General features: G+C 41.6%; 1 protein-coding gene and 1 long non-coding RNA gene across 13 annotated transcripts in view; one reads left to right on the forward strand and one right to left on the reverse strand.

Annotated features, from left to right (window-relative positions):
- TNFRSF10B (TNF receptor superfamily member 10b) overlaps positions 1–19,985 on the reverse strand; it is a 50,334-nt gene that overhangs the window by 11,547 nt on the left and 18,802 nt on the right. For 4 of the 12 annotated variants that reach the window (XM_015144973.3, XM_077943233.1, XM_015144972.3 and 1 more), the window contains exons 2-3: positions 12,341–12,446; positions 137–250 (exon numbers count right to left, since the gene is read on the reverse strand). In XM_015144973.3, the coding sequence (XP_015000459.3) occupies positions 137–250; positions 12,341–12,446 (220 nt within the window). Of the gene's footprint in view, positions 1–136; positions 251–11,243; positions 12,447–19,985 lie in introns of those variants that run through there. The other 8 variants (XM_077943238.1, XM_077943241.1, XM_077943234.1 and 5 more) reach the window with 3 other exon arrangements.
- The window catches only part of LOC144330748 (uncharacterized), a 37,263-nt gene continuing 36,734 nt past the window's right edge, over positions 19,457–19,985 (forward strand). The window contains exon 1 of the long non-coding RNA XR_013397169.1: positions 19,457–19,592. This is a non-coding gene — a long non-coding RNA (uncharacterized LOC144330748). The remainder of the gene's footprint in view (positions 19,593–19,985) is intronic.

Below are 19,985 nucleotides of genomic sequence, written 5' to 3' on the forward strand. Positions count from 1 at the left end.
AGACAAAATCACGGAACAAAGTATGACGAAGACCAAGGTGGACCAGTATCTAGGTCTCCTGATCCCATTTTAGCTACAACTTTTATGTCATCACCCTGCGTTCCACCTTGAGGCATGGGGTCCTTATGTTCTGTACCTGAGTCACACTTGGTGCAGCGCAAGCAGAAAAGGAAGTCATTCCAGTGAGTGCTGTAGTCCTGTCCATATTTGCAGGAGATACAATCTCTACTGTCTTCGGAGATGTGGTGTCCTGGGAGGGGAGAGAAAAGCTGGTGAATGAAATGTCACAGGATTCCCAGCAGCTGGCAGTGGTGACTGGGGGACTGCTTTTTCAGGGATGCGTGGAACCCAAACAGGGAAATCTCTAGCTTGGTCAGTTTGTCAATTCTGCATTCACACACCTTAAACCAGCACTGCCAAAAGAAATATAAGCCACACATTTATTTATTTATTTTATTTTATTTTATTTTATGTTATGTTTTACTTTTGAGACATAGTCTCATTCTGTTGACCAGGCTGGAGTGCAATGGCACGATCTTGGCTCACTGCAACCTCCGCCTCCAGGGTTCAAGCGATTCTCCTGCCTCAGCCTCCTGAGTAGCTGGGACTACAGGCACGCACCACTACACCTGGCTAATTTTTGCATTTTTTTAGTAGAGACAGGGTTTCACCACATTGGCCAGGCTAGTCTCGATCTCCTGACCTTGTGATCCACCTGCCTCAGCCTCCCAAAGTACTGGGATTACAGGTGTGAGCCACTGCGCCCAGCCTATTTATTTATTTATTTAGACAGGGTCTTGCTCTGTAGCCCAAGCTGGAGTACAGTGGTGTGATCTCAGCTCACTGCACCCTCGACCTCCCAGACCCCCCCTCTCGCCCACCCACAAATAGCTGGGACTACAGGTGCACACCACCACACCGGGTTAATTTTTTGTGTACTTTTTCTTTTGTAGAGACGAGATTTCACCATGTTGCCTAGGCTGGTCTCAAACTCCTGGGCTCAAGCGATTCACTCTCCTTGGACTCCCAAGGTGCTGGGAATACAGGTGTAAGCCACGTACGTGCCCAGCCCACATATGAAATTTAAATTCACACTCAGCACATTAAAAAAAGTGAGAAGGGGTAAAATTAATTTTAGTAATGCATTTAAATTTAATGTACCCCAGATAATATCACTTAAATATGTAATCCACGTAAAACGTTGAGATATTTTACAGCATTTTTTTTCATAGTATGTCTTCAAATCCTGCGTATATTTCAACTCATGGCACATCTCAATTTGCAGTAGCATATTTATTTCTTTTTTATTTTTGAGATGGAATCTTGCTCTGTTGCCCAGGCTAGAGTACAGTGATCTCGGCTCACTGCAACCTCCGCCTCCTGGGTTCAAGCGATTCTCCTGCCTCAGCCTCCCAAGTAACTGGGATTACAGGCACCCGCCATCGCACCTGGCTAATTTTTGTATTTTTAGTAGAGACGGAGTTTCACCATCTTGGCCAGGCTGGTCTTGAACTCCTGACCTTGTGATCCGCCTGCCTCGCATATTTCAAGTGATTGGCAATCACATGGGCCTAGGGACTACTATATTAGACAGTGCCATTTAGACCTTTAAAATGCACAGAATAATGTCCTAATACCTGTTCTGAATGAGCTCCTAGCCAGTGGAAGATACACCAGGAGCAGAAGTCATAGAACAATGGGAAAAGCCTTCAAAATTAAAGCTCACACCATCAGCCATGGGAAGAAAATGGGAGGAATCTCTATAGAGTCAAAGAATGATCCAAAGAAAGAGGGACTAAAGCTGCCCTGGAATGAAGATGTGTTTCAAAATTGGAAAGTGTGAGTCCCGCCAACTCTGCTTTTCTTTTACCAGATTGTTTTTGGTCAGTAAGTCCTTTTTAATTCCATACGACTTTGAATATAAATTCTTCCATTTTTAAAATAACACCACTGAGATCTTGATAGGGATTGCATTGAATCTGTATATTGCTTTGGGTAATTTAACACCATTTTGATCTATGAACATGGAATATCTTCCTGTTTATTTTGGTTTTCTTTAATTTCTTACAGCAATGTTTGATAGTTTTCAGTGTAAAAGTTTCGCAGTAGCAAAGAACAATCCAAAAGGGAAATTAAGAAAAACACTTTCATTGACAATGACATAAAAACAAATAAAACATTTAGGAATAATATTTAACAAGGAGGTGCAAGACTTTTGAAAAACATTTGTCTACATATCCAAGAAGCTCAACGATCTCCAAGCAGGATAAGTTAAAAGAGAACTACACTGAGACACATTATAGTCAAATGGACAAAAGCCCAACACAAACAGAAAATCCTGAAAGCAGCAAGTGGCCCACTCAGTATGTACAAGGGAACCCCAATAAGGTTATTAGCTAATTTCTCACCAGGAACCACAGAGGCCAGAAGGGAGTGGGTAACATATTTAAAGTGCCAAAAACCAAAAACACACACAAAATCCTGCAACCAAGAATCTGATATCCAGCAATACTGTCATTCAAGAAGGAAGAAGAAATTAAGACATTCTTAGGTAAGTGAAAGGTAATAGAGCACATTACTAGTAGATCTGCCCTGTGAAATGCTAAAAGGAGTCCTTTAGGAGGTAATGTAATGACATTAGGTAATAGCTCAAAGGCATATGAAGAGATAAAGAATACTGGAAAAGGTAATGATACAGGTAAATATAAATGTTGGTACACAGCTACTCAGGCTGCTATAATAAAATCCCATAGACCAAGTGGCTTAAACAATAGACATTTACTTCTCATAGTTCTAGAGATGGCCACCATCTTGCTGTGCATTCACATAACCTCTTCCTTGTGCACACGAGAAGAGAGAGAGAGAGACAGCTCAAGTTGTCTGGTGTCTTTTCTTAAAAAGGCACCAATTCCATTATGATGGCCCCACCCTCACGATCTGATCTAAACCCAATCACTTCCCAAAGACACCATCTCCAAATACCATCACATTGGATAGTAAGGCTTCAACATATGATTTCGGGAGACACAATTCAGTCTATAGCACAGTATTGTGGTACATTCGGCTTGTAAATCCTCTTGTTTACTTATATGATTTAAAGAGCAAATGCAGAAAACAATAATTACAAATTGATATTAATAGGCACACAATGTACAAGGATGTGATCTATGACAACAAGAAGATGGAGGAGGAAAGATGGAGAAGTACAGGAGCGCAGTGTTTGCATACCATTGAAATTATGTTGACATTATTAAAACTAAGCTCAAGCCCATCTCAGAAAGGGGCCAGTGGGTCCCCAAACCCATCCTGTCTGATTTCCCCATTTTAGTATGCATAATTGGAATAGACATACTCAGCAGCTGGCACAATCCCCACCTTCATTCCCTGACATGTGAAGTGAAGACTAAAGACCAGGTGGAAGCCACCAGATTTGCATTTACTTAAAAAAAAAAAAAAAAGTAAATCAAAAGCAATATCAGATGGGCATGGTGGCTCATGTCTGTAATTCCAGCACACTGGGAGGTCAAGGCAGGAGGATTGCTTGAGGCCAGGGGTTTAAGACCAGCCTGGGCAACATAGTGAGACTCCATCTGTACATACACATACAAAATTATCCAGGTATGATGGTACATGCCTGTAGTCTTAGCTGCTCAAGAAACTGAGGCAGGATGATTGCTTGAGCCCAGGAGTTCAAGCTGCAGTGGGTGCTGATTATACCACTGCACTCCAGCCTGCGTGACAAAGTGATACCCCACCAGTAAAGCACAAAAAAACAAAAGCAATGCCACATTCCTGGAGGGATTGCAGAGATCATTACCACCATCCAGGATGCATCTGTGGCGATTCCCACCACATGCCCACTGAACTTGCCTATTTGGCTTGTGCCAAAGACAGTGGATCTTGGTGAATGACAGTGGATTATCATAAGCTTAACCAGGTCGTGATTCCAGTTGTAACTGCTGTACCAGATATGGTTTCATTGTTTGAGCAAATCGCCACATCCCTGTCACCCTGGTACCTGGTATGCAGGTATTGAACTGGCAAATGCTTTGTTGTTTATACCTGTCAATAAGGACTCCCAGAGAAGCAGTTTGCTTTCAGTTGGCAAGGCCAGCAATATACCTTCACTATCCTATCTCCGGGATGCATCAACTTGCAGCCCTAAGTCATAATTTAGTTTGCATTGCTTTTTTCTTTTTTCTTTTTTTTTTTGACAGAGTCTTGCTCTGTCGCTCAGGCTAGAGTACAGTGGCATGATCTCAGCTCACTGCAACTTCCACCTCCTGGGTTCAAGCGATTCTCATTCCTTAGCCTCCCAAGTAGCTGGGATTACCCATGTGCGCCACCACATCCAGCTAATTTTTGTATTTTTAGTAGAGATGAGGTTTCACCATGTTGGCCAGGCTGGTCTAGAACTCCTGGCCTCAAGTGACCCATCCACCTTGGCCTCCCAAAGTGCTGGGATTACAGGCATGAGCCACCACATCTGGCCTGCAGGGTTATTGATGGTCTTTCCCTTCAACAAGACATCACACAAGATGATCCATTACATTGATGACATTATACTGATTGAACCTCATGAGCAAGAAGTAGCAACTACTCTTGACTTACTGGTAACACATTTGCATGTCAGAGAATGGGAAATAAATCTGACAAAATTTTAAGGGCCTTCTACCTCAGTAGAAGGACAACAACTAGGAAGCAAATTCCTAGTTGTTGAATGGTGTGGGGCATAAAATATTCCTTCTCAGCCAGATGCAGTGGCTCACGCCTGTAATCCCAACACTTTGGGAGGCTGAGGCAGGCAGATCACGAGGTCAGGAGATCGAGACCATCCTGGCAAACACGATGAAACCCCATCTCTACTAAAAATACAAAAAATTAGCCAGGCAAGGTGGCGGGCGCCTGTAGTCCCAGCTACTAGGGAGGCTGAGGGAGGAGAATAGCATGAACCCGGGAGGCGGAGCTTGCAGTAAGCCAAGGTCATACCACTGCACTCCAACCTGGGCAACAGAGCAAGACTCCACCTCAAAAAAAAAACAAAAAAAAAAAAACCAAAAAACATATTCCTTCTCTTCTAAGATAGTCTAAGATAAAAGATAAATTGTTGTATCTGCCACCCCCCACCCCCAACAACCAAGAAAATGACACAATGCCTAGTGTGCTTATTTTGATTTTGGTGGTAACATAATTCTCATTTGGGTGTATTGCTTTGGCCTATTTATCAAGTGACCTGAAAATGTGCTAGTTTTGAGTGGTGCTCAGAACAAGAGAAGGCTCTGCCACAGGTCCAGGCTGCCGTAGACATTTTTCTGTCACTTGGGCCATACGACCCAGCAGACCCAATGGTGCTTAAAGTATTGGTGGCAGACAGCAATACTGTTTTGAACCTTTGGTAGCCCACTCTAGGTCAACCACAGCACAGGCCCTTAGGTTTTGGAGCAAAGACTTGCCATCCTCTGCAGATAACTACTCTCCTTTTGAGAAACAGCTCTTGGCTTGTTTCTAGGCCGTAGGGCAGACTGAATGTTAACCATAGGCCACCAAATTACTCTACGACCTGACTGCTTATCGTGAACTGAGTGTTATTTTGCCTACCAAGCCATAAGTTTGGGCACATACAGTCTGAAATTTCCATTTCCATTTTCAAATGTAATTAGTATATATACAAAATTGGGCTTAAGCAGGCCCTGAAGGCACAAGAAAGTTACATGAAGAAGTGGCCCAAGTGCCCATGATCTCCACTCCTGTGATATTACTTTCTTTTGCCCGACCTGCACTTATGGCCTCATGAGAGATTCGCTATGGTCAGTTACCAGAAGAAGGTTTACAGATGGTTCTGCACCACATACAGGTAATACTCAGAAGCGGACATTTGCAGCATCACATCCACTGTTTGGAACATCCCTGAAGGATAGTGGTGAAAAGAAATCCTCTAGATGGGGTGCAGTGGCTCACGCCTGTAATCCCAGCACTTTGGGAGGCCAAGGTGGGCGGATGACCTGAGGTCAGGAGTTCGAGACCAGCCTGGCCAACATGGTAAAACCCCGTCTCTACTAAAAATACGAAATTAGCCAAGCATGGGGGCACATGCCTGTAATCTCAGCTACTTGGGAAGATGAGGCAGGGGAATAGCTTGAACCCGGGAGGCAGAGGTTGCAGTGAGCCAAGATCATGCCATTGCACTCTAGCCTGGGCAACAAGAGCGAAACTACATCTGAAATATAAAAAATAAAAAAAAAGAAGATCACTCCACTGGGCAGAACTCTGAGCAGTGCACCTGGTTGTTCATTTTGCTCAGAGGGAAGAATGGCTAGACATGCAGTTATATACTGATTCATGAGCTCTGGTCAATGATTTGGCTGGACAGTCAGAGACTCAGAAGGAAAACTGATAACAAGGAAGTCTGGGGAAGAGGTGTGTGGATAGACCTCTCTGAACGGATAAAAAAGTGATCTTAGCAGGGAAGGATTTTAATAATCAGGTGGATAGGATGACCTGTTCTGTGGATACCAGTCGGCTTCTTTCCCAGCCACCCCTGTCATCACTCAATGGGCTCATGAACAAAGTGTGCGTGGTGGCAGGGATGGAGATTATGTATGGGCTTAACAATACAGAATTCCCTCACCAAGGCCAACCTGGCTGCAGCTGCTACTGAGCGCCCAATCTACAGGTAGGAGAGGCCAACACTGAGTCTCTGAGATAGCACCATTCAGAGGGTCAATCTGCCAGTTACCTGGTGGCAGGTTGATTATTACACTGAACCATGTATATCATGGAGGGGGCAGCATTTTTACTGGAAGAGAAGCTTATTTTGCACATAGACTTGCTTTCCCTGCACGCAATGCTTCTGTCAAAACTATCCTCTGTGGACTCACAGAATGCCTTATCCAGAGTCATGGTATTCACACAGCATTGCTTCTGATTGAGAGACTCACTTGATGGCACATGCATTGCCCACTGTAACAGGCCTGTGCTCATGGAAGTACTGGTCTTACCATGTTTCCCACCATCTCAAAGCTGCTGTCTTGATAAGATGGTGGGATACGGCCTTTTGAAGACTCACTTATAATGTCAGCTGGATAGCAGTACCTTGAAGGGCTGCAACAAGGTTCTCCAGGAGGCTGTCTATGCTCTGAATTATCCTCCAATACAGGGGGTTGGTTCTTCCATTGCTAGGATTCATGTGTCCAGGAATCTAGGGGAGGAAGTAGGAGTGGCCCCACTACACATTACCTTTCGTGGCCCGTTAGCAAATTTTTTGCTGCCTGGTTCCTCGACTTTATGCTTTGCTAGAGCTCTGAGTTTCAGAGGGAGGAATGATTCCATGAGGAGACACAACAATGCTTCCATGTAACTTGAAGTTAAGACTGCTACTTGGCCACTTTGGGTTCCTCATGCCTCTGAATCAACAGGCAAAAACCAGTTACACAAACCCTCCTCGCTGGATTGACTGATTCTGACCACAAAGGGGAAATCAAAGGGGAAATTGGACTGTTATTCCACAATGGACGTAAGGAAGAGGATGTCTAGAATACAGGAGACTCCTTAGGGCATATCTTAGTATTAGCATGCCCTGTGATTAAAGTCAATGGAAAACTACCACAACCCAATTAAGGCAGGACCACTAATAGCTCGGAGGCTTCAGGAATGAAGGTTGGTTCACTCTACCAGGCATAGAGCCATGACCAGCTGAGGTGCTTAGTGAGGGCACAGGGAATACAGAATGCACAGCAAAAGAAGCTTCTTATAAATACCAGCTACAATGACATGACCAGCTATGGAAACAAGGACTGTAATCATTATAAGTACTTCTTCCTTATTGTGTTATATGTGTGTGCTTATGTGTAAATATATGTTAAGCAAATATCTATGTTTTCTTCCTTCTCTTATCCCCTTGTTATGTGACATAAGATATTTTGAATTTATATCGTAGTATTTAAGTATTGTTCATTCTATAGTATTTATGTTCCAGGGTATCAAGGAGAGGAGTAAACACCACTCAAGGACTTTGCATCCTCTTCTGGAGAAAGGGTTAGTGCGTTTTCAGTTGTATACAGGATAGCCGTATTATGCTAGGTGGAAATACAATCTTATTATTTCCGTTACTTGGAAATTAAGTATGGTTTAAAAGAATTTCAAATCTTTAAAAATTCTGTATTAGTCAGGGCTCTCTAGAGCAGGAGTCTCCAACGTTTTTGCCACCAGGGACTGGTTTCCTGAAAGACAATTTTTCCACGGACTGGAGTTGGGGGAATGGGGATGGTTTCAGGATGATTCAGGCATGTTACATTATTGTGCAGTTTATTTCTATTACTATTACGTTGTAACATATAATGAAATAATTATACAACTCGCCATAATGTAGAATCAGTGGGAGCCCTGAGTTTGTTTTCCTGGAACTAGATGGTCCCATCTGGGGGTGATGGGAGACAGTGACAGATCATCAGGCATTAGATTCTCATAAGGAGTGCGCAACCTAGATCTTTCGAATGCGGAGTTCACAATAGGGTTCGCGTTCCTATGACATCTAATGCTGCGGCTGATTTGACAGCATGCAGAGCTCGGGCGGTAATCCTCACTCATCTACAGTTCACCTCCTGCTGTGTGGCCTGGTTCCTAACAGGCCACAGACCCCTGCTCTAGAGAGATAGAGATTTATCCTAAGGAATTGGTTCACATAACTGTGGAGGCTGGCAAATTCAAAAGGTACAGGATAGGCCAGCAGAGAAGAGTCACAGCTCAGCTCTGAAGGCTGCCTGCTGGCAGAACAGCCTCTTTCTTGGTGGAGGTCAGTCTTTTTTCTATTGAGGCTTTCAACTGATTAGATGGGACCTGCCAACATTATGGGGGTAATCTGCTTGACTCAAAGTCCACTGATTTAAACGTTAATCCCATCTAAAAACAACAACAACAAAAAACACCTTCACAGAAACATCTAGGATAATATTTGGCCAAGTATCTGGGTAACCAAGTTGACATGTAAAATCAGCCATCACAAGTCAGCCTTGCTCCATACATATGCATGTCCTTAAGATCGACGTCAGTGGTCACACAGTGTGCAAGGATGTGATCTATGACAGCAACAACAGGAAGCTGGAGAGATGGAGCTGTGCAGGAGCACAGTATTCGGATTGCAATGAAATTATGCCGGGATTATAAAACTACCTTTTTAGATACTTAAGAAGGTAATTGTAATCTTCAAGAAACCAGTAAGAAAATACATTTTTGGCTGGGTGCATGGTTCACGCCTGTAATCCCAACACTTTGGGAGGCCAAGGCAGGTGGATCACTTGAGGTCAGGAGTTTGAGACAGCCTGGCCAACATGGTGAAACCTCATCTCTACTAAAAATACAAAAATTATCCAGGCGTAGTGTCTACTCCTTGTCCTCAGGAGGCTGAGGCAGGAAAACGCTTAAACCCAGCAGCCACAGGCTGCAGTGAGCCGAGATCGTGACACTGCACTCCAGCCTGAGTGACAGAGCAGACCCTCTCTCTCTCTATATATATATATATATATAAAAGATATGTATGTTTAAGATAAATACACACATACATATCTTTAAGATATATATTAAAATAAGTATATATTTAAATGTATATTTATTAAAGATATACATATAGAAAATATATGTTTAAGAAAAAAAGAAAATCAATTTTAAAATATGCAGAAAAGAAAAGAAGTAAGTCAAAATGGTACATGCCAAGAAATAAACTGAAGTTTTTTTAAAAGGTGGTAAGGGAGGAACAAAATATATATAAGACATAAAGAAAACAAATAGCTGAAGAGCAGAAACAAATCCTTTCTTGTCAATAACTATGTTAACTGAAAATAGTTTAAACTCTGCAATTAAAAGGCAGAGATTGGCAGAGTGAGTAAAACAAAAGCAAAAAATAGACCATAATCATCTATATGCTATCCACAAGATTCCTGAATTATTTTTATTAATATTGAAAGACATTCTAAAAAAACCAAATTACACAAACCTTACTTAACAATGTACCATAATGATACATTATTATCATACATAATGTAAGTATCATACATAATGATAGTGATTCATGTCACTGATAAAAATGTGATTATTTAATAATAGTGTTGGGGCAACTAAAAAGGTGGCTGGAAAATAATAAAGTGTCTTCCTTATTTGCCTCTTACAACAAAATAAAGTCCAGGTGGCTCAATGACTTAATTATAAAATAGAAAACCACAAAATGACTGCAAATATATATGAGAATTTTTTTTTTTTTTTTTTTTTTTGAGACAGAGTCTTACTCTGTCACACAAGCTGAAGTGAAATGATGCGATCTCAGCTCACTGCAACCTCTGCTATCCTGGTTCAAGCAATTCTCCTGCCTCAGCCTACCAAGCAGCTGGGACTACAGGCACGCCACTACACCCAGCTAATGTTTGTATTTTTAGTAGAAACAGGGTTTCGCCTTGTTGGTCAGGCTGGTATAGAACTCCTGGCCTCAAGTGTTCTTGAACTCCTTGCCCACCTTGGTCTCTCAAAGTGCTGGGATTACAGGTGTAAGTCACCGCGCCTGGCATTATATGGGAATTTTTGTTAGAAGTTTAGACCCGGCGCAGTGGCTCACGCCTGTAATCCCAACACTTTGGAAGGCCGAGGTGAGAGGATCGCTTGAGCCCAAGCGGTTAAGGCTACAGTGAGCTATGATCCTGCCACTGCATTCCAGCCTGGTCAACAGAGTGAAATCCTATCTCAATCAATCAATCAATCAATCAATGCATAATTTCCCTAATCTGTAAGAATTCATGTGACTCAATGATTAAAACAAACAAACAAACAAACAAAAAAAACCTAACCTCTTACAAGGAGTGAAGAAAACCTAGCAGAACCCGTGTACAAATGGTGTCTGTGTCATCAGCAGATTCTTGACCTCGTTCACAGGAAGAGAAATGCACATTTCGAGGAGTTTCCACGTCTCAGTCCTTTATGCTTGCTATGGCCTGCTCCCTGTGGTTGGAAGGACCATCTCCCCTCTAGGATGGAAGTTCTCCAACTGCTCCTGCTCAGCCCATTGCAGTCCTGTCTCCCAGGTCTATCGCCTCCAACTGCAAATCCTAATGGGCTCAGTTGTGCCCCTCCTTCTCAGTATTTACAGCTTCTTCCAGGAGGACACCCTCAAGACAGAGGCTTCAAGCATCACCTATGTGCTATGGTCCCCAAATGTGCACTGCTAACCCTGCCACACACTGTCCCCTCAGAGGCCAAGTTACCCTGAGCGGTTGAATTTGGTGCCTTGATTGTCCTCATTCCCCACATGTCATCCATCCACACCCCAAATACTTCTTGAATTCTTCCCATTCCTGTCCTGCTCCCTGGTCTTGACTCTGGACCACAGCAATAGGAGCATTTACAGATGAGTTTGTGTCTGCTTCACACTGGGTTCTTCCTTCTCCATGCTCTGCTCCTGACAAGCCCACGCGTGCAATGTGAGAGTTTGCCCTCAGGCAAGCCTTTCCTGTGGCCCTTAGTCATGGAAAAGAAATGCAAATTTGTAAATGGATTTTACAAGCCACTGCTTGCCACACTTGCCAGCCCTGGAAACCTTCATGCAGCAATCAATTCTTACCTCATACGCGCGGGGGAAAGAGGGAAAGAAGTGCGAGGTGAACACAGCAGTCAAGCACATTTCAGGCCAGGTTCCTGCTGCATCTGTCAGGGCTCAAATGACCTTACAGGGCACCATATAACATCCCAGGGGAGCGCCTCACACTCAAGGCCCTCCACCTGCTTCCTGTCTTGCTCCGCTTCAATCCAGGAGTGGGCACTCAGGATGCACATCCAATGCTGGTGGCCCTCTGCTGAAAACTTCGCAGGGACATCCATCACTCGTGAAATAAAATCCAGCTTCCTCTCTGTAGGATTTGAACCCACCTGTCTCTCTAACTTCGTAACCCTCCACTCCCCACAGTAGTCCCCTGCCGTTGCTCCATCTTCCCCAACCCCTGACCCCCGGCAATTGTTCCAGTGGAACCCTCCTAGGAGCACTCTTCCTGGTTCTCTGCACCTCTGGCCCTGCCCACCTCCGGATGTCAACCCAAAGTCACCATTGCCTGGAGGCCTCACCAGCCCCATCTCTGTTCCACTCAATTCTCCCTCAAGGTGCCTATCAGTCTCTTTGGCGGTCTCATTCATTTGTGTGTCTTGATACCATCCTAGCAGGAAGGCTCCAGAAGGACAGAGCCTTGAGCTGGAGGCACCCAATGCCTCTCTGTGGCATAAAGAACCAGGAAGTGCAAAGGAAACAGACTGGAAGCTCATGGAGACAAGGGGAGGAGGGGTAAGGATCAGAGACCCATCTTAAACATACCAGGCGGACACAATCCCTCTATGGGGCTGGATCTCTTTTGTTGTGGAGCCGCTCTTCGCTGGGGATCTAGGGATTGTCGGGTGATTGGAGCACAGTCAGCTGAGACCTGTGGGGACAAAGCAGGGATGGGTGTGAGTGGCTTCCAGAGCTCACCCCTCCCAGGATCCACTCACATTCCCTTGACCCCAGGCACGCAGGCTAAACAGAACCCTCATCTTTCTTGCAGCTCTCACCTCTCAAACATCCTTTCGTGTTTGTTCGTCCCTTCATATTTCAGGGAAGGCCAAGTAACATTCACTTGAAAAACTCTTCTAAACATGTTTATTCCAGAAAATGTGGGCAAGGAAAGTTTTTAGAAGAATACACAAACCACACATGATAATCTCAGCTAAAGATAGCATCCATTAATATTTTGTTTCATTTAGTTCCACTATTTTTCCATAGGTATGCCTATTCTCTCTCTCTTTCTCTCATTCTCTCTCTCTTACACAGACACACACACAAACAGACACACAGGCACACATACACATTTTTATAAATGGGGGTTATAATACAGCAAACTTAAAAAATTGGGATACAGGATCAAACATTAAATAGTGAACTTCTGATTTTAAAAGGTGCCTGACATATAGACCAATGGACTAGATCAGAGAGCCCAGAAATGAACTTGCACGTACAGCCATGCATTGATCAACATTGTTCTGAGCAAAGGGTTGTTAGGTGATTGTGTTGTGTGAACATCAGAGAGCATGCTTACACAAACCTAGATGGTGTAGCCTATGACACACCTGGCCTATATGGTATAGCCTCTTGCTCCTAGGCTACAAACCTGGGTAGTATGTTACATAATTGCTGGAGCCACCATCATATATCCAGTCTGTTGTTGGCAGAAATGTTGTTATGTGGTGCATGACTACATATATCAAGTAATTTTTGGAAAAGGTACCAAGACCATTTAATTGAGAGAGGACAATCTTTTTTAAAATGGTCTTGGGAAATCTAGATATTGACTTATCACAAAACAATGACCTCAGACCTTTAACTTACATATATACAAAAATTAACTCAAAATGGATCCAAAATCTAACATAAAAGTGAAAACCCTAAAACTTAGGAGAAAACATAGGAACGATTCTTCATGACCTTGGATTTGGCAATGATTTCTTGAATGTGATCCCCAAAACACAAGCAATATAGGAAAAAAATAGATAAATTGCACTATGTAAAAATTAAAAACTTTTGTGCATCAAATGATAATCAACGGTGAAGGGGCAACCCACAGGAAGAGGAAAACATTTACTAGCTATATATCCGATAAAAGGTTAATATCTAAAATATATAAAAACTCCAACTCAACAACAACCACCACAAGCCAACAATGTGGTTAAGAAATGAACAAAGAACTTGAATGGTAACAAGCTCTTGAGCAGCCAATGTGTCAAAGAAGAAATCAAAAGGAAAATTTAAAAATATATTAAGAAAATGAAATGGAAAGATAACATAACCAAATTTATGGGATGCAGCAAAAGCAGTGTTAAGAGGAAATGGCAATAAATGCCTACATCAAAAAAGAAGAAAGATCTTGAATACAAGACTTAATGTTATACCTCAAGGAAACAGAAAAAAAGATACACTAAGCCCACAGTTAGCAGAACAAAAGAAATAATAAAAATCAGAGCAAAAATAAATAAAATAGAGACTAGAAAAAAATACAAAAGACTATCAAAATTCTGTTAGTTATTTGAAAAAAAGAAATGAAATCAACAAACCTTTAACTAGACTAAGACAAAAGAAAGAAGACAAATCAAATAAAAAATGAATGAGGAGGTCAGGTGAGGTGGCTCACGCCTATAATCCCAGCACTTTGGGAGGCCAAGACAGATGGATCACTTGAGGCCAGGAGTTGGAGACCGGACTGGCCAACATGGCAAACCCTCACCTCTACTAAAATACAAAAAAAAAAAAAAAAAAAAGCCAGGCATGGTGGAGCACACCTGTAATCCCAGTTACTTGGATGGCTGGGTCATGAGGATCGCTTGAACCTGGGAGGCGAAAGTTGCAGTAAGCTGAGATCATCCCACTGCACTCCAGCCTGGGCAACAGAGGGAGACTCTGTCTCAAAGAAAACAAAAAACAAACAAACAAAAAAAACAACAAGGAGACACATTACAATGGACAGAAATGCAAAGGATCATATGAAAATATTATGAACAGGCCGGGCGCGGTGGCTCAAGCCTGTTATCCCAGCACTTTGGGAGGCCGAGACGGGCAGATCACGAGGTCAGGAGATCGAGACCATCCTGGCTAACACCGTGAAACCCCGTCTCTACTAAAAAAAAATACAAAAAACTAGCCGGGCGAGGTGGCGGGCGCCTGTGGTCCCAGCTACCCGGGAGGCTGAGGCAGGAGAATGGCGTAAACCTGGGAGGCGGAGCTTGCAGTGAGCTGAGATCCGGCCACTGCACTCCAACCTGGGCGACAGAGCGAGACTCCGTCTCAAAAAAAAAATAAAAAAAATAAAAAAAAAAAGAAAATATTATGAACAATTATATGCCAAAGGATTGAACCACCTGGGAGAAATGGACAAATTTCTAGACACATACAACCTACCAATACTGAATCATGAAGAAATAGAAAATCTGAACAGACTAGTAATGATTAAGGATATTGAACCAGTAATGAAAAGTCTCCCAACAAAGAAACACCCAGGACCTAGATGGCTTCACTGCTGAATTCAGCAAAACATTTAAACAAGAACTAAAACCAGTCCTTTCTAAACTTTCCCAAATAAATTATAGAGGAGGGAATACTTCCAAACTTATTTTACAAGGCTTGCATTACGTTGATACCAAAGCCAGAATAGAACACTGTAAGAAAAGAAAATTATAGGCCAATATCTCTAATAAACACAGATGCAAAAATCTTCAACAAAATACTAGTAGACAAAATTCAATAGCTCATTAAAAGAATCATTCACCATGATAAAATGGAATTTATTCTGGGATGCAAAGATGGTTCAACATATGAAAATCAATAAATGTGATATACCATATTAACAAAATGAAGGACAAAAACCATATGATCACCTCAATAGATGTAGAAAAAGCACTTGACAAAACACAACATTCTTTCATGATAAAAACTCTCACTCAACAAATTAGGTGTAAAAGGAATGTATCAACACAAAAAAGCCTTATACAACAAGCTTACAGCTAATATCATACTCAGTAGTGAAAAGTTGAAAGCTTTTCCTTTAATATCAGGAACGACACAAGGATGCTCACTGTCACCACCTCTTTTCAACATCGTACTGGAAGTCATAGCCAGAGCAATTAGGCAAGAAAAAGAAAAGAATTATTAGATATTCAAATAGAAAAGGAAGAAGTAAAATTGTCTATTTGCTGATGACATGATCTTATATATAGAAAACCCTGAAGACTCCACCAAAAAACTGTTAGAAATGGTAAACAAATTCAGTGAAGTTGTGGGATACAAAATCAACATATGAAAATCAGTAGCATTTCCATATATTAATAATGAACTATATGAAACAGACATTAAGAAAACAAACCTATTAAGAGCAATGACCAAAAAAAAAAAAAAAAAAAAAACAAACTTAGGAGTAAATGTAATGAAGTGAAAGACCTGTACATTGAAAACCATAAAACACTGATGAACAAAATAGAAGAGACGAATAAGTGAAAAGAGACACAAATGCATGAAAATAAATGTTCATGACATGGAAGAACTAATATTATTAAAATGTCCATACTATCCAAAGCAATCTATAGACTCAATGTAATCACTATCAAAATTCCAATATCATTTTTCACAGAAATAGAGAAAACAATCCTAAAATTCATATGCAACCATAAAAAAAAATAGCCAAGGCAATCATGAGCAAAAAGTACAAAGCAGGAGGCATCACACTACCTAATTTCAAAGTATACTAGAAAGCAATAATAATTAAAACAGCATGGCACAGGTATGAAAATATACACAGTGACCAATGGAACAAAATACACAGCCTAGAAATGAATCCACATCACTATGGTCAATTGATTTTTGCCAAAAGTTACAAGAATACACAATGGGAAAAAAAGTCTCCACAATAAATGGTGTTAGGAAAGCTGGATATCCATATGCAGAAGAATGAAATTGGATGCTTATCTTACACCATATACAAAAATCAACTCAAAATGGATTAAAGACTTAAATATATGACCTGAAACCATTAAACTACTAGAAGAAAACACAGGGGCTAAGACTACACAACATTGATCTGGGCAACACTTTTTTAGATTTGAAAAGTGCAAACAACAAAAGCAAAAATAGACAAATGGAATTATATCAACATAAAAAGTTTCTGCACAATCTGAGGTCAGGAGTTCAAGATCAGCCTGATCAACATGGAGAAACCCCATCTCTACTAAAAATACAAAATTAGCTGGGCATGGTGGCGTGTGCCTGTAATCCCAGCTACTCGGGAGGCTGAGGCAGGAGAATAGCTTGAATCTGGGAGGTGGAGGTTGTGGTGAGCCAAGATCATGCCATTGCACTCCCGCCTAGGCAACAAGAGTGAAATTCTGTCTCAAAAAAAAAAAAAGGTTTCTGCACAACAAATGAAACAACAGAGTGAAGCAATAAGCTACAGATTGGGAGAAAATATTTGCATACCATACATCTGATAAGGGGTTAATATCTAAAATATATAAAGAACTCAAATAATTCTATTCAAAGAGAATAAATAATCTGTTTACAAAATGGACAAGGGACCTGAGTAGACATTTCTCAGTAGAAGACACACAAATGGTCAATAGATATATTTTAAAAAATTCAACATAACGAATCATTAGGGAAGTGCAAATTAAAACCACAATGAGATATCATTCCATACCCATCAGAATGGCTACTATGGAAAAGATGAACAATAACTAGTGTTGGTGAGGATACGAAGAAAAGGGAGCCCTTGCTCACTGTTGGTGGGAATGTAAATTAGTACAGCCATTATGGAAGGCAGTATGGAGGTGCCTCAAAAAACTAAAAATAGAATTATTATATGATCCAGCAATCCCACTTCTGAGTATTTACCAAAAAGATTTGAAATTAGTATGTCAAGGAGATATCTGCACTTCCATGTTCATTGCAGCTCTATTTACAACAGCCAAGTTATGGAATCAACTGTGTCCATCAACAGATGAATGGATAAAGAAAATGTGGTATGTAGACAACACAGAATACTATTCGGCCTTTAAAAAGATAGAAATTTTGTCACTTGCAACAACATGTATGGAATTGGAATACATCATGCTAAGTGAAATAAGTTAGGCACAAAAAAAGAAATACTGTATGTTTTCATATGTGAAATTGAAAACAACTAGGCTGGATGCAGTGGCTCATGCCTGTAATCCCAGCACTTTGGGAGGCTGAGGTGGGGTGGATCACCTGCGGTCAGGATTTCGAGACCAGCCTGGCCAACATGGTGAAATCCTGTCTCTATTAAAAATACAAAAATTAGCTGGGCGTGGTGGTGGGCACCTGTAATCCCAGCTACTCAGGAGGCTAAGGCAAGAGAATCACTTGAATTCAGGAAGCAGAGGTTGCAGTGAGCTGAGATTGCACCATTGCACCCTGGCCCGGGCAACAAAAGCAAAACTCTTATCTCAAAAAAAAAAAAAAAAAAAAAAAGGAAGAAAGAAAGAAATCAACTGAATTCAGAAGCAGAGAGTAGAATGGTTACCAGAGTCTGGGGGGTGGGGCAATGGGGAGATGATAGTCAAAGGTACAAAGCATCAGTTAGGAGGAATAAGGTTTTTGAGATCTGTTGCACAGTGCAATGAATATAGTTAATAACAGCATATTGTACATTTCAAAATTGCTAAAAGAATAAATTTCAAATGTTCTCACCATAAAAATGGTAAGTATTTGAAGTGATGGACATGTCAATTAGCTGATTTAATTATTCCATATTGTATGCACAAATTGTAACATAACTTTGTAACCTATAAATCCCCATAAATACATACAATTTATTGGGACTTGCCATGTTGCCCAGGCTGGTCTTGAATGCCTGGGCTCAAGCAGTCCTCCTGTCTCGGCCTTTCACAGTGCTGGGATTACAGGCATGAGCCACTGTGCCTGGCCATAATTTATTAATTTACAATAAAAATTAAAAAAAAACTTTTTAAAGGGCAAAAGACTCGAAAGACAGTTCTCCAAAGAAGATAAGTAAATGGCCCATAAGCACATGAAAAGATGCTCAACACCACTAACATCTGCTGTATTAAAAACAACAGCATGGAAAGTAACAAGTGCTGGTGAGGTGTGAAGAAACTGGAACCCTTGTGCCCTGTTGGTGGGAATGTAAAACACACACTGTGAAAAACAGTATTGTGGCAGGCCAGGTTTCACTAACTCAGCCCTCCATCACAATTGTGTCGGTACTGACTGAGTGGTTAAGTTAAATATTAAAAGCTAAAAAAAACCAGTGCCCTTATACAAAGGCTGGGATGTAACAAAAGCCCATCAAGAGTTTTGCCTAGGCCTTTCCTGGGCCTTAAAGCATGACAAAATAACGAAGGAATTCTTAACAGGACCCATTTAGGATTAAACAAGTTTTATAGGGGGTCCGAAGAAACTCTGCAGGCCTCCACAAACAAGTGTATGGGAGGTCTGAAGGAACTCCCCAAACCACCATGATTTAGCAGGAGACAAGAAAAGGGTAACCACCCCAGCACCTGGACCCATTTAGATTAAGTAAATTTACTGAGGCTCCAGGGGAAGGCCTTCAGGACTCAGACCTTAGTTATAGATTAAAAGAAGTTAATCATTTATGTCTTTAGGTGAATGCACTCTTACACGTAGGCATATAGCTTAGAAGGGATACAAACTCTGAAAAGCTTTGTAATTTTGAGTTGGTCTGGCGATAATTTCCAGGACTTCTCCCCGTAACCAGTTTCAGAAATAAAAACTCTCTTCTTCCCCAGTTCATCTACATCTCATTATTGGGTGAAAAGAAGTAGCAGCCCCACCCTCAGTTTGGTCTGGGAACAAAAAACTCTCCTGCCAGGAGATAAGAACAGTGCTGTGTTCAGCAGCTGGCAGCTTGCAATGAGACAGTCTTCAGGAGGATCCCAAAAGCTGTCGGGTGATGTTTCCCCTGGGAACCTCCAGAGGGCTGTTTATGTGCAAATCTGCACGTCCCTTTCTCTACTGGGGAGGAACGGAGATAAAGAGCGGACACGCTCAAAGGGTAAGTCAATGGGATCCTATGCCAGGAGCCTATTGTTTTCCCATTTGGGCTTGGTAAGCCATTTGTCCGGTACTGCCAAGGGAAGCAATAGGGCTGGCTCATACACCCACTTTCCCTTTGGTTGATATCAGGTTTTGCATTAGTTTTGAGAGTCTGTTTTGCCGTAGTGCACTTCCCCTTGTGTTTTTCTGAAATGTTTCCATGTGTTTGTGTGTCTGTCTTGTTCTTTTTGATACCATGTAAACTTGAAAATGGGAAGTATTGGGTCCATCTCTGCTGAAAGGCCTCTGAGAAGGAGAAAGGTTTTTTTGAAACTCAGTGATTGAGAGTCAGCTTAATTAAAAGCTAACATTCAAAATGTGTATGTACGTGTGTGTGTGTGTGTGTGCACGC

This window comes from Macaca mulatta, chromosome 8, assembly GCF_049350105.2.
Source record: "Macaca mulatta isolate MMU2019108-1 chromosome 8, T2T-MMU8v2.0, whole genome shotgun sequence".
NCBI classification, from domain to species: Eukaryota; Metazoa; Chordata; class Mammalia; order Primates; family Cercopithecidae; genus Macaca; species Macaca mulatta.